Source organism: Neovison vison, chromosome 5 (assembly GCF_020171115.1).
Source record: "Neovison vison isolate M4711 chromosome 5, ASM_NN_V1, whole genome shotgun sequence".
Taxonomy (NCBI): Eukaryota; Metazoa; Chordata; class Mammalia; order Carnivora; family Mustelidae; genus Neogale; species Neogale vison.
Window position 1 is genome coordinate 83729872 of NC_058095.1, and position 14170 is coordinate 83744041.

Consider the following 14170-nt stretch of genomic DNA (forward strand, 5'->3'; position numbering starts at 1 on the left):
TTAAACATAGGAGGGCTCAGGAAATATCTACTAAATAAATGCACAAGGGGTGCCTGGGAGTTGAGCGTCCAACTCTTGATCTTGGGGTCATGGGATCCAGACTTGCCTCACTGGGCTCTGCATTCAGCCGGAACTGTGCTTCTTTCCTTCCCCCTCTCCCCCTCCCCCTATTCATGCTCTCTCTAAAATAAATAAATCTTAAATAAATAAATAAATGCTCAAATATTCCCCAAGCATGGCATTTGGTTCTCTTGGGCCTTTATACAAATATATTCCTCTACCCTCACCCTTCACCCAACTGGAAAATTCCAACTTGTCCTTCATTGACTACTCAGCTTAAAGATCACCTATTACTTAAGGATCACCTAGAAGCCCTTTCTACGTCCCCAACTCAGTCTGAGATAGATGTCCCTCCTCTGTAACCTCAGAGCACTAGTATATACTTCCATAATGCCACCTAACAACTAATAGTTTTGCCTTTCTCCCCCATTAGACTATACTCAAAACAATGTCTTTCTCCTATCTCCTTAGCATACATAGCATTATGCCTAGCAAATACATATGGAAGAAATGCTCTAGAATGAATGAATGACCAGACTTAACTCCAAATCCAAACCAGCTATGGGACCACAGGCAAATGACTTACCATCTCTGAATCTCAGAACTTCTTTATAAAATTTAATATCTCTTCTATTTGCTTCACAGAATTGATGGGAGAATGAAATAGGAATTTTTTATATCTCACTACAATTTTACAGATGCTTTCAAAATAGTAACCGGATTCTACTACAATAAAAACCATGAAAACCAATCATAAAATCACTCCCATTAAAGCTGCATTTACATGTATTAAATTAATTTTAGTTTTAAAACAACCACAGTAAGCTATTTTTCTTTGAAGTATCAATTAACATATGTACTCTGCAACATATTGGCGCCACACACACTCAACAAAGGACAATTCCTAACAGCTCGAGCAAGCCAGGAAAACAATACCAAGGAAACTGAAAAAAATAAACCATTTTTCAGGTTTATTGTTCAAATATGATATTAATACTAAAAGGACACTAAACTTTTCCATTATGTCTCTAAAATCAAAAGACATCCTACATTTTATACCTATTCTCTCTCTCTCTCTCTCTCTCTCTCACACACACACACACACACACACACACAAACAAAATGGAAACAAATTCCATTTACAATTCATCCACAAGGAGATAAATAAAGAAAATCACAGGAAGATATGGCTTACACAATTTCATTGATGTAAAAAAATATATTTAAAAAATTATGTGTGTACTTCTTGACAGCAGGGGCAGTTATGCAGCCTCAGAATAAGGTCCTGTCCCCCCTTGGTCCCAGCTGCGAGGGAAGGACCATCTCTGTGAGGTTCAGACATGGTTTTGTTAGCCTACCAACCTACAAATGTTTATGTGTTTATAAATGTAAAATTGCGTGCTCGCTTCGGCAGCACATATATAAATGTAAAATTGCTATCAGCATTGTAGAGGCTGTGTCAGTTCTGTGCTGGTCCTACTGATTTATAATTATCCACTAAGAGAAACTAAACAAATGAAAAAATAAGAAGAAACACAATAAATGAGAAAATAAAATAAAAAATAAAAATGTTATGTATGCTCTTATATGCTTAGAGAATTTTTTTTAAGATTTATTTATTTGAGAGGGCATGAGCGAGCACACACGCCCACACACACCACGCACACACACACAAGTGGGGCAGACGCGAGAGAGAGAGAATCTCAAGCCAACTCTGCGCTGGGCAAGGAGATGAACTCAGGGCTCGATCTCATGATCCTGAGATCATGACCTGAGCCGAAATCACGAGTGGGACACTTATCAACTGTGCCCCCCAGGTACCCTGTTTAGAGATTTTTAATATGTGTACTCAAGAAACAGTCATGTCTGAAAAGCAAATGGGAGCTTAGGGAACTTTTACTTTCCCCTATACACCTTTCTGCACAGCTTGAATTTCTTACTATTCAGAAAGGTATCTGCAAGATTTCCTAAATTATGGATATTGACAGTATTCTTATTCATGTGAAAAAAAGAAAACTATATAATGTGTATTATAAAAACACAGGAAAAAAGGTATATTGAACCTTAATACAGATTGCTTAGGGAGGGCGGACTGAGAGTGGGGAAAGAAGAAGAGAGAGATTCACTTTTTATTCTGTGTATTTGTGTGCTATTGCTGTATTTTAAAATAATATGTTCCGGTATTACTGCTATAATTTTAAATAACAGAATATGTGTCTACACCACCAAATTTTCAGGTCTGTAATGTAACCTACTAAATTCAAGCAGTTAGAAAGAAGATTCTCACTGATAAGATTGTTAGCACTGAAGTGTGGTCAACTTTACTTACTCTAGTATATATCTAATATACTCTCAAAAATTTAGGGTTAGGTGTCTTAACCAAAAGCCAACAAATGGAATCTTCTTTGCAGAAGAAATGTTCAGGACCTATTTAACTTTCCATCTGCACAATGCTTTCAAAATAGATAACTTCACTTGTACAACTGCTAACCTACAAAAGTCCATCCTCCTCCTAGTTTGTTCACCTTCAAATATATTTTCTAGCAAGCATCTACAGAAAATACTCCCTATTACAACATGAGGTGGGGGGATAATCACCATTTATGTTGAGATCTATAAAATCAATAAATTTTTTTTCACTATAAAGGTCTAATACACTATTTGGCAATTTACCCAATAATCTAAATAGGATTGAGTGTAGATATTTTCAATGAAGCAACTGCAATATCCAAAAACACATTTCAAAATTTCCCATCAAGCAATAAAATGTAACATTTACAGTATTATAATATACTGACTTCGAGAAACAACATGGGTGAGTAAAAAATTTTTAAAGTTCCGAAATAGGAGTCTGGTGATCTAGGTTCTGGATCACTCTTCTCACTAATTTTTTCTGTGACCTACCTTCGGCAAGTCACTTCTACCTCTTTGAACCTCAGTTTCCCCATCTGTAGAATGGAAGGGAGAATGCTTAGACTAGGTTCTTATTTTTCAGGGTCTCTACTTCCTTAGAAATGCTGATAAAACGATAAACCCTATTTCCAAATATGTATGCTTGCACAAAAAATTTGCTTACAATTTCCTTCTGATATCCATTGTGGACTAAGACCTCTGTACTAAGAGATGTCTTGAGTTTATTCTGCACACTAAAACTCTATGCCAAATTTCATAAAAGAAATATATGGATACCAAATGGAAAAATTAAGCAAAAATGATTGTGAAAGATATCAGTAATTACTCTGAATCCCAAAATACATTAACAATTAAAATATATAGCAACTATACATGAGATTTCCTCAGATAGCTATCCATCTGACCCACAGATGGATAAATGCTAAAATCATTCAACCTTTTTAAAAATATTCTAATGCTTAATAGTTGAAGATTTAACAATCCTAACTATCCCCAAATTAATTAATTTATTTGCTTTCTAGTCCTACTACCCTTTAGGTTAAGAGCCACAAACTGGTAACACACAAATCTGAGTTGGCATCCCCACTCTACTACTTTGCTTGCAAATTTGGGTAAATTACTTAGCATTTACATGTTTTTGCCCCTTAGTCTATAAAATGAAAATGAAAGTTAACAATTACCACGTCACAGGGGCTCCTGGGTGGCTCAGTGGGTTAAAGCCTCTGCCTTCCGATCAGGACACGATCCCAGGGTCCTGGGATGGAGCCCTGAGTCTGGCTCTCTGGTCGGAAGGGAGCCTGCTTCCCCCCAACCCCCCGCCTGCCTCTCTGCCTACTTGTGATCTCTGTCAAGCAGATAAATAAAATCTTAAAAAAAAAAAAAATTACTACCCTATAGTTAGTAAGAATTAAATAAGGTAACATACATAAAAGCACCTGGCATAATGCTCCACACACAGTAAGCATTTAATAAATGTGAGCTATTATTACTAATAATAAGTTGGAATACAGCTTTCATACTTAGAAATAATGCAGTAATTGTTACTCCTACACATTTGTAGTCCACATTTGTGAATATAAAGTGGAAACTTCAAAAAACAAATTTCCTACTTTTAATAACTTTTTTTTAATACTACCCTCTAGAATGATTAAATAAAAAGTATGTAAATGGATATCTACACAACATATCTAAGAGGTGGTGAGACTCAGCTTTAGAGTCAGGCAGATCTCATTTCTGAACCTAAATCATCAACTTAGTAATTATGTAATCTGGGCCACGTAAACTCTCTTTCAACCTTGTAAAGCTGTTGCAGGGATTAATAAAGTATGTAAAACCATCGCACATAGTATCTGGATGTAGTATGCACTCAATAAACAGAACTTATTGCTATTCTTCTCAGCTACTCCCTTAGAGATGATAAAACAGCTTTGCCAAGGAAGAGGGACGGTACTGGTACTGGCAAACTCAAGTGCTAATTAATACTCAGGCCAGTAATGAAGGACACTAATTTTATCTTATTAACGTAAGAACAAAGGCAGAGTTTTTTGGGGTCACATACTGCTTCCAGAGTCTAATGAAAATAGGGTCCCTGGCTCCCAGAAATTTTTCAGGTATTTCAGGAAATACCACGTCAGGGATTTTAAGAACCTCTACTAAGGAGAACACTAGCTAGTTTTTTCTGGACTTAACTTGGAAGAGTTTGAACATTTTACTCAGTTTTGTGACAAAACGATTCACTTAGCTTTGCTCATAAGGAAGCAAGCAAACCCTGCTTTTATTAAACTTCTCAATTTCGTTAGTTAAATTTCCTAAGCTATCTGATGTTGTGTGTGAAAACAAAACTTGATAAGTGGTACTACATACTATGCTAGAATTAGTTCAAATACTTTTAAACGTGATGCTCGAACATATAATCCAAGCAACGAACCAAAAGGGAAAAAAAATTCAATTACGAAGCTAGCCGCATTCGATATTCGATTCTTAGAAAGGCTGGATCAATTCAAGCAATCAACCGAGCCTCAAACTTCCAAAAAACCAAAACAAACAAACAAAAAAAACCTACGAACACGGAAACCAAAATTTACAAAAACAAAACCGAGCCAGAAAATACAGTTTACTGAATAACTGAATATAGTTTATCCTTACTTCTACTCCCTGCGTGGAATACTTTTTTTATCCTTTAACTCAGCCTTCTTAAACTCCCTGGGCAAATAACATACTCATCAAATTGTTCACTGAATAGTGTTAAGAACTAAGTCAAGGAGCCCCTTAGACTCCTCTCTCAATGCGCGACCCACAGGGAACTTGGTACTTAATAAAGTTTTGCCCCAATGACCTTGGTCCCAAATATTCCCCTCCCTTCCTCCTGCCGGTCCTTCCACGTGCTGGCGGCTGCGGTTACCCCAGAGGTGGTTGCAGGTCGGAGAAAGAGCTTGAGGACCCACATCCTCGAAGGAAACAAGGACTGCTAACAGCACCTGGGCTGAGCCATCCCTTCCTTCCTACCTTTCTGGCAGCAACTCCTCAGCGGCGCACACACTGCCCCCGACCAAAGCCCTGCGGAGATGACCCGGACCTCACTCCCGCGCCTCGCTCTCGACCCAGTCTGTGGGACAGGGTATACCGTGAAGACCGTGGCACAGGAAACCCTCTTTCCTTCAGCACCCTATTCCGTCGCCCGACCGGAGTGCCAGACACCTAGAGGAAGTGGACAGCCCCAGGAAGAAGGGGGAACCAAGAGGGAAGGAAAGTAGGATGGAGAATCCTGCGCCACGCCACCGCCACCTCTTCCACTTCCAGGGCTCCCTGGAGGCCCTTGCCGGTCGCCAGCCCGGGGGACGGGAACGCCTGGCACCGCAGTGCCAGCCAGGGTCTCGCAGATACTGGGGTGCGGGGGTCGCGGTGTACTCACCATCAGAACTTTGGCCGCGTTCTCCAGCTGAGCGATCACTTCTGGGGGCCCAAGCGCCGCCGCCATCATGGTCTCTCTTCAATGACGCGCCATGCGCTGCATTATGGGAGCGGGCGCCGCGGCCGGCCAATCGCCGCAGCGACCCCGGAGCCTCACGCGCTCCCAGAGGCCGTCTCAGCCGCCGTCGACGCCGGTGTTACGGCCCCGTGGGCCTGGCCTGGACGGCGGGAAAGAGAAGAGGCTGTGCCTAGCCGCCTCGCTGAAGCGGAAGGCGCCCGCAGAGCGGTGCCAGGCAAGACCCGGGCTGTTGACCCAGACCGTGAGGGCCCGCGCATGCGTGCTGTCCGGCGCCCGGGCCTCTCCGCCTCTCCAGCCCCTGTGCCCACGAGCGACTGGGTTCCCTCCACCGGGAACACACCCCGCCGCATCACCAGGCATTATTACGCGACGGCGGCACGCTCTCTGTTCTCTACCCTTCACTCCTTTCATCCCGGCCCTTTCACTCTCCACGCAGTGTAGGAGCTCACTTGGAATTGCTCTACCCACTTCCTCTCTTAAGAGTGCGCCGCCTTTGAGAACATCTCTGTCCTCCAAGTCCTAATTCTCCGTCTCTCCTTGCCAAAAAGAAAGGGCGGGGGTCGGGGGAGCATTCCAAGATAGAAAGGTTCCTAAGGTTTGTTTTTCCTAATGGGAGGTCCTGCAGGAGATTCCTCTAAATTGATTTGGACAGGAGATCATTGCGAGCTCTTTTCAAGGGCTATGTATCGTACGAGAAAGTGAAATAACAGGAATCCTAACCTTGAATACCCTGCTTCTTGAATTCAGAAAGAACTCCTCGTCACCCGTTTTGTCGGGTTTAAGGAAGTTGTAATAGCAATGTTAGTTACGGAATCCATGTTGATGGGTACTTTATATAGTAATGTAACTTTCCCTCTAGTGCTTCAGTCTCCTTTACAACATCCAAACAAGTAGTCCTGAGAGCAGCTATTTCAGTATTCAAACCAGCTTTAACTATTAGAAAAGTTGTTCAGAAGAGAGGTTTATTTTGTTTTCAGCTGATACCTACTTTCCTATGACTTTGATCTTTTGGTGCTGGTCTGCTTTCTGGGACTGTGCAGAAAGTCAAATTCATTTCAGTGTTTGTAAGTTTTCCTCAGTTGAAATCTTTCTGTATTTATTCTTCCTAGTTATAAGTAAAGCGTACTTTTGAGATTTTTTTTTAAGATTTTATATATTTATTTGACAGAGAGATAGAGAGCGCCCAAATGGGAGAGCGGCAGGTGGAGAGAGAGGGAGCTCTCTGAGCAGGAAACTGGATGTGAGGCTCCTTCCCAGGACCCTGGGATCATGACCTGGGCTTAAGGCAGCCCCTTAACTGACTGAACCACCCAGGCGCCCTGAGAATTTTTTTTTTTTTTTTAAGATTTTGTTTATTTGAGGAAGAGCAAGCATGAATGAGGGCCAGAGGAAGAAGCAGGCTCCAGTACCCTAGGATCATGACCTGAGCCAAAGGCAGATGGCAGAGGTTTACCCAACTGAGCCGCACCCCAGGGTGTTGTGTTGTGTTGTGTTGTGTTGTGTTTTTAATGTCACTGCAACAGAACTGCATTGTTTTCGCCATTGAAAAACAGGTTGTTGGGGCACCTGGATGGCTCAGTGGGTTAAACCTCTGCCTTTGGCTCAGGTCATGATCTCAGGGTCCTGGGATCAAGCCCCGTAATCGGGCTCTCTGCTCAGTGGGGAGCCTGCTTCCTCCTCCTCTCTCTCTCTCTCTCTCTGCCTGCCTATCCACCTATTTGAGATTGAAATAAATAATATCTTAAAAAAAAAAAAGAAAAGCAAAACAGGTTGTTTAAAAAAAACACATTTCTTGTATTTGATATCTGCAACTTGGGAGTTGAGAAAGTGAATTAATGAGGTTTTTATTGCGTGAGAAATAAAGGAAGTAGCTTTTATTTCATTACAAAAGGGTAAAGTTAACCAAAATGCAGTGAATGGCCTTTTTTATTTTAAGAAATGTGTGAAGCTAAATGATTAACATACTGCATGACATATAGTAGGCATTCAATAAATATTTGACTAAGTATAGCAGTCCAAAAAAGCATTACAGAATGTCACTGCAAGAGTAATTACTGTACATCAGTGATCTATCTGCAAAGTGTAGGCAAATGAATAGTTTGTGACATTAAATGTTTGAGGCCTATAATGCTTCAGATTGAGTCTTGTGTTCCAAAGCATTTGTTTTGTGTAATTACATAAGAAATTTGCATGGAGACACTTTTTTAAAAGGAGGGAAGAAAGTATTTTATCAAATGTGGAGATAAGTAGGCTTCTTTTCAAATTAGTATATTAGGCTTTATAAAATGGATTATAGACATCTCATATTACTGGGAACCATGAATTTTAGGGTGGGATAAAAAATGAAATTGTAGAATCTCAATGTTGGAAAACAGTAGAATTTACCTACCAGCTTAACCTCCCCTCCAATGCCTGGCTCGTGTTATTTCTTTCTTTAGTCAATAATAATGCTCTCTTGCAGAGAATTAAGAAGTAGTATTCCAGCCTACCACAAGCTTTTCATATCCTGTAATAAAAAAGGAGAAGAAAGTTGTGCAGATTCAAATAATTTCTTTTTTTTTTTTTTTTAGATTCAAATAATTTCTAAGAGAGAAATGTTAATGGTCTAAGAAGAAGTAGATGTCTGGTTGAAATGTTCCTGAAATCAAGACTATTACACAAATACATCCCCTCTACTTTTAGAGTACTCCTTTAACAAGTATGATGTCATGGGAGTCAAAATTATCCCTACTTATTCTTCACCAAAACTTATTAGTAAAGTATATTATATACTTTTTCTTAGAAACACAGGTGTTTGTTGTTTGCTTTTTTTTTTTTAATGGAAACCAGTGGGATTTACCAATGTTACTAAATGTTGTGTCTTTCCTAAATTAGTGGCTTTCGAGGAATATTTCTCAAGTGGAAATATGGTTATTATCTCCACTGTTGACATTTCAGTGCAAAGGAAAAATCAACTTTTGTGGTATTTTAAATGATATTAAAACTTTAAAACCAGAAGATAATTTAGAGATAATAGAATCTTAAGATTTGGAAATGAAAATCCTTTAATGATCATTTCTCAGATAAAGAAAATAAGACCCAGAGAAATTAAATGATCTAGGACCAACCCAGGTAGAACAAGTCACCTATCTCATAGTTTAGTATCTTTTGTGGTGAAGTAAACAAAGGCTGGAATTTAAATCAGAAGAACTGAGTTTGTATTTTATCTCTGCCTTGTCTAAGGTATATTTACTGGCTAAGTAACTTAACATCTCAGGACCTCAGTTTGACCATCTGTAAAGTGTTGACCATTACTAGTGTGTGAGATTCAAAGAAGATAATACATTTGAGATGACTTATAAAGCTATGAAGCATTTCATGATTGTAAGGTAATATTATCAATTGATTACTTGTTTGGCACAATGGTTGACACTATAGGACAATTAAAATTGAAGTCATGGTCTTTGCTTCCGAAAAGTTTGAGATAAGGCTATTTAAAATAACAGCCATTAATTAATTCATTTTCTCTTACTTCTTTCCAACTGTAGTACAATAAAGAATACATTTGGGCTTTGCCCTCATTCCTGGCAAGAAGCTCCTAAAACCCTTAGATTTCTTCAGTGACAGAACGTCTTCCCTTAATCATAACAAGCCTCCTCCAAGCACACCTGAGTTTATGCTAATGAGGTGAAAAGGTGGGGCCCCCAGATGGCCCTGTGATGGAGCTGGTCACCTAAAGGCGCAAAGGTTAGGAACCTTTGGTTCTTTTGGTTTTGGACCTACTCTTCAACCTCCAGGGAGGAAAAGGGGTGCTGGATATTGAACACTATAAAAACTTTTTTTAACAATGAGATTTGCTGAGCTTCCAAGTTGGTGAATATATCCACCTGCAGTGACACACCCCATCTGCACAGGGACAGAGGTTCCTGTGATAGAGACCTTCCAGACCTTGTCCTATGTACCTCTTCATCTGGCTGTTCACTTGTATCCTTTATAATAAACTGGTAAATGTAAGTAAAGTGTTTTTCTGAGATCTGTGATCCATTCTAGCAAATGATTGAATCTAAGCAGAGGGTTGTGGGAATCCCAGTGGGTCAAAAGTATGGGTTGTTCCTAAGACTTGAAACAGGCATCTAAAGTAGAGGCAGTCTTATGGGATTGGGTCCTTGATTTGTGGGGTCTGCAGTAATTCTGAATAGTTCTATCAGAATAGAATTGTAGGGGTGCCTGGGTGGCTCAGTTTTTAAGCGTCTACCTTTGGCTCAGGTCATGATCCTAGGGTCCCGGGATCAAGCCCCACATCAGCTTCCCTCCTTGGTGGGGAGCGTGCATCTCCCTCTCCTCCCTCTGCTCACTCATGCTCTCTCTCACTCTCTCTCTTATATTCACTCTCTCTCTCAAATAAAATCTTTTAAAAAAAGAGTTGTAGGACACACAGTTGGTGTCTAATATGGATTATTTAAATATATAAGAATTTTCACATTGTAAAATAGTAAACATTCCAATCAATTTAAGAATATTACAAAATGGTGGTTAATGTTTACACACTATTACTACATGAAGGACACTAAGCTATTTTTTTAAGCTGTTTTCATCTAACTCATTCAATCCTCCCAATAACTCTGTGATATAATAATTATGCTATTATTTTCACAAATTTCAGATGAGGAAATTGAGGCATAAAGCACCTTAGTTACTTGCCTCAGAAATAGCAGACTGGGGGGGAGGAGTCAAGATGGTGGAGAAGTAGCAGGCTGAGACTACTTCAGCTAGCAGGAAATCAGCTAGATAGCTTATCTAAAGATTGGAAACACCTGCAAATCCATAGGCAGATCGAAGAGAAGAACAGCAATTCTAGAAACAGAAAAACAACCACTTTCTGAAAGGTAGGACTGGCGGAGAAGTGAATCCAAAGCGATGGGAAGATAGACTCCGGGGGCAGGGGCCAGCTCCCAGCAAGCAGTGGAGCAATGGAGCACAAAGTCAGGACTTTTAGAAGTCTATTCCACAGAGGAACATCACTCCAGAGTCTAAACCGGGGTGACGCCCACGCGGGGTCAGCATGGCCTCAGGTCCTGCAGGGCCACAGAAGGATCGGGGGTGTCTGAGTGTCGCAGAGCTTACAGTTATTAGAACGGGGAAGCCGGCTACAGAGACAGAGCCGACAGTGAGCTCACAGCTCAGGGTTACCTTGAACCGGTCGCAGGTTGGGTGAGCTTGGAGTGTGGCCGGAGGTCAGGCAGACGGGAGTTACTGGGCACTGTTCTCTGAGGGCGCACGGAGGAGTGGGGCCCCGGGATCTCGGCTCCTCCAGGCCGGAAACCAGGAGGCGGCCATTTGTATTCCCGTCCTCCGGAACTCTACAGAAAGCGCTCAGGGAACAAAAGCTCCTGAAAGCAAACCTGAGTAGATTACTCAGCCTGGCCCCTGGTAAGGGGGGTGCAAGTCTGCCTAGGGCAAAGACACTTGAGAATCACTACACCAGGCCCCTCCCCCAGAAGATCAACAAAAAATCCAGCCAAGACCAAGTTCACCTACCAAGGAGTGCAGTTTCAATACCAAGGAGAGCAGCAGAATTCCAAAGGAGGAGAAGGCAAAGCTCGGAACTCATAGCTTTCTTCCTATGATTCTTTAGTCTCGCAGTTAATTTAATTTTTTTTCTTTTTTCTTTTTTTTTCTCTTCTTCTGCTAAAATTTTTTTAACTTTTACCCTTTTCTTTTTTTAACGTTTTAACTAGTTTAATATATATATATTTTTTTTCTTTTTTATACTTTTCTTTATTCGTTTTCTTTTTTAATTCTTTTCTTTTCTTTCTTTCTTTCTGAACCTCTTTTTAACCCCTTTCTCTCCCTTCATGATTTGGGATCTCTTCTGATTTGGTTAAAGCATATTTTCCTGGGGTTGTTGCCACCCTTTTAGTATTTTACTTGCTCCTTCATATTCTCTTATCTGGACAAAATGATAAGGCGGAAATATTCATCACAAAAAAAAAGAACAAGAGGCAGTACTGAAGGCTAGGGACCTAATCAATACAGACATTGGTAATATGTCAGATCTAGAGTTCAGAATGACAATTCTCAAGGTTCTAGCCAGGCTCAAAAAAGGCATGGAAGATATTAGAGAAACCCTCTCGGGAGATAAAAAAGCCCTTTCTGGAGAAATAAAAGAACTAAAATCTAACCAAGTTGAAATCCAAAAAAGCTATTAATGAGGTGCAATAAAAAATGGAGGCTCTCACTGCTAGGATAAATGAGGCAGAAGAAAGAATTAGTGATATAGAAGACCAAATGACAGAGAATAAAGAAGCTGAGCGAAAGAGGGACAAACCACTACTGGACCACGAGGGGAGAATTCGAGAGATAAGTGACACCATAAGATGAAACAACATTAGAATAATTGGGATTCAAGAAGAAGAAGAAAGAGAGAGGGGAGCAGAAGGTATACTGGAAAGAATTATTGGGGAGAATTTCCCCAATATGGCAAAGGGAACAAGCATCAAAATTCAGGAGGTTCATAGAATGCCCCTCAAAATCAGTAAGAATAGGCCCCCACCCCGTCACCTAATAGTAAAATTTACAAGTCTTAGTGACAAAGAGAAAATCCTGAAAGCAGCCCGGGAAAAGAAGTCTGTAACATACAATGGTAAAAATATTAGATTGGCAGCAGACTTATCCACAGAGACCTGGAAGGCCAGAAAAAGCTGGCATGATATATTCAGAGCACTAAACGAGAAAAACATGCAGCCAAGAATATTATATCCAGCTAAGCTATCATTGAAAATAGAAGGAGAGATTAAAAGCTTCCAGGACAGGGACGCCTGGGTGGCGCAGTTGGTTGGACGACTGCCTTCAGCTCAGGGCGTGATCCTGGAGTCCCGGGATCGAGTCCCACATCAGGCTCCCAGCTCCATGGGGAGTCTGCTTCGCTCTCTGACCTTCTCCTCGCTCGTGCTCTCTCTCACTGTCTCTCTCTCTCAAATAAATAAAATAAAATCTTAAAAAAATAAATAAATAGAAGCAGGGGGGACAAGATGGCGGGGTACTAGGAAGAGGCGTCTTTTCAGCTGGTACCCCAAAGTGAGCTGATTACCTACCAAAGAAATCTGATCACCCATGAAATCAGCCTGAGATCAGAATTATACACGTCTGGATCTCTACAGGGGCAGAAGACGCCAGTGAGCAGGTAAAGCGGAATGGGAACGGCGGACTGATATCGGAAGATAAACAAAAGGGGGAGGGAGCCACCAGAGGCGACCGGTGCGAAAGTAATACCCCGATACGAGCGAGAGCGCCCTGCGTCTGGGGACCAGCATTAACTTGGAGACTGGTTGAAAGTACTCCAAAAGAGCAAAGGATCGCGGGGGCAAATTGTGGGAATCGGGGAGGCTAGGGACAGGGGCTTAAGTCCCCGGTCCCAGACGGCCTCCCCGGCGCGGAGGCAGAGAGAGTGCGGCGGAGAAACCAGCTCCTGGTCCCTAAGCCGCCAGCGCGCCCCAGAGCGCGGGGGTTCCGGCTCCTGTGAGGGGATGGGAGCTGCACCGGTCTGCAGAACGCGCACTAGCCCTACCACAAAGCTTGAGATGCGCGCGCACGTCGCTCCAGCTCTCCTGGGTTTCTAAGGCCCGGGGGCGCTTCTTGACCCGCACCATTGTTTCAAAGTCTAAGCCGAGAGCGCGCGAAACTCTTCCCCGGACAGAGGCGCGCAAAAGCCCAGCCTGCGGCTTACGGACCAGCGCCCTATTCTCAGTGCCCCAGACGCGCGCCGGACCCACAGCCGCCTCTGAAAAGAGGTGCGCGCAAGCCGGGCACTCCCAGCCCCGGCCAGCGGCAAAATCTCAGTGTGCGATCGCTGCTTGGAACCTCTCTGGCGGTCAGGAGCTCCCAGACAGCCGCCACTGCCTTGGCTTTGGGGACGAGCAAAAGATCCTGCGCCCCCAGGGTCTGCAACTTGGAACCTGCACTGCCAGCGGCCAAGGGGGAATTTATTCAGCTTCTGCACCCAGACTGAGGCTTCTCTCTGAGACGGAGATCAGGAAGTGTTCCAGGGTGCACCTTGACTGCACCAGAGTTGATACATCCAGCTACATCTGTTCAGTCTTCTCCCACCAAAATGACTAGGAGGAGGAATGCCCAACAGAAGAAAAATACAGAGGATGAACCTTCTGCAATAGAGCTAACGGCTATCAACATAGACAATATGTCGGAAAGAGAATTCAGGCTAACAATTAT

General features: G+C 42.1%; 1 protein-coding gene across 1 annotated transcript in view; it reads right to left on the bottom strand.

Moving 5' to 3' along the window:
• Window positions 1-6178, bottom strand: part of XPO4 (exportin 4) — a 123981-nt gene extending 117803 nt beyond the window's left edge. The window contains exon 1 of the mRNA XM_044249399.1: window positions 5885-6178. Within this exon, the coding sequence (XP_044105334.1) occupies window positions 5885-5953 (69 nt within the window). The 5' untranslated portion in view covers window positions 5954-6178. The remainder of the gene's footprint in view (window positions 1-5884) is intronic.
• Between the last annotated feature and the right edge of the window lie 7992 nt (window positions 6179-14170).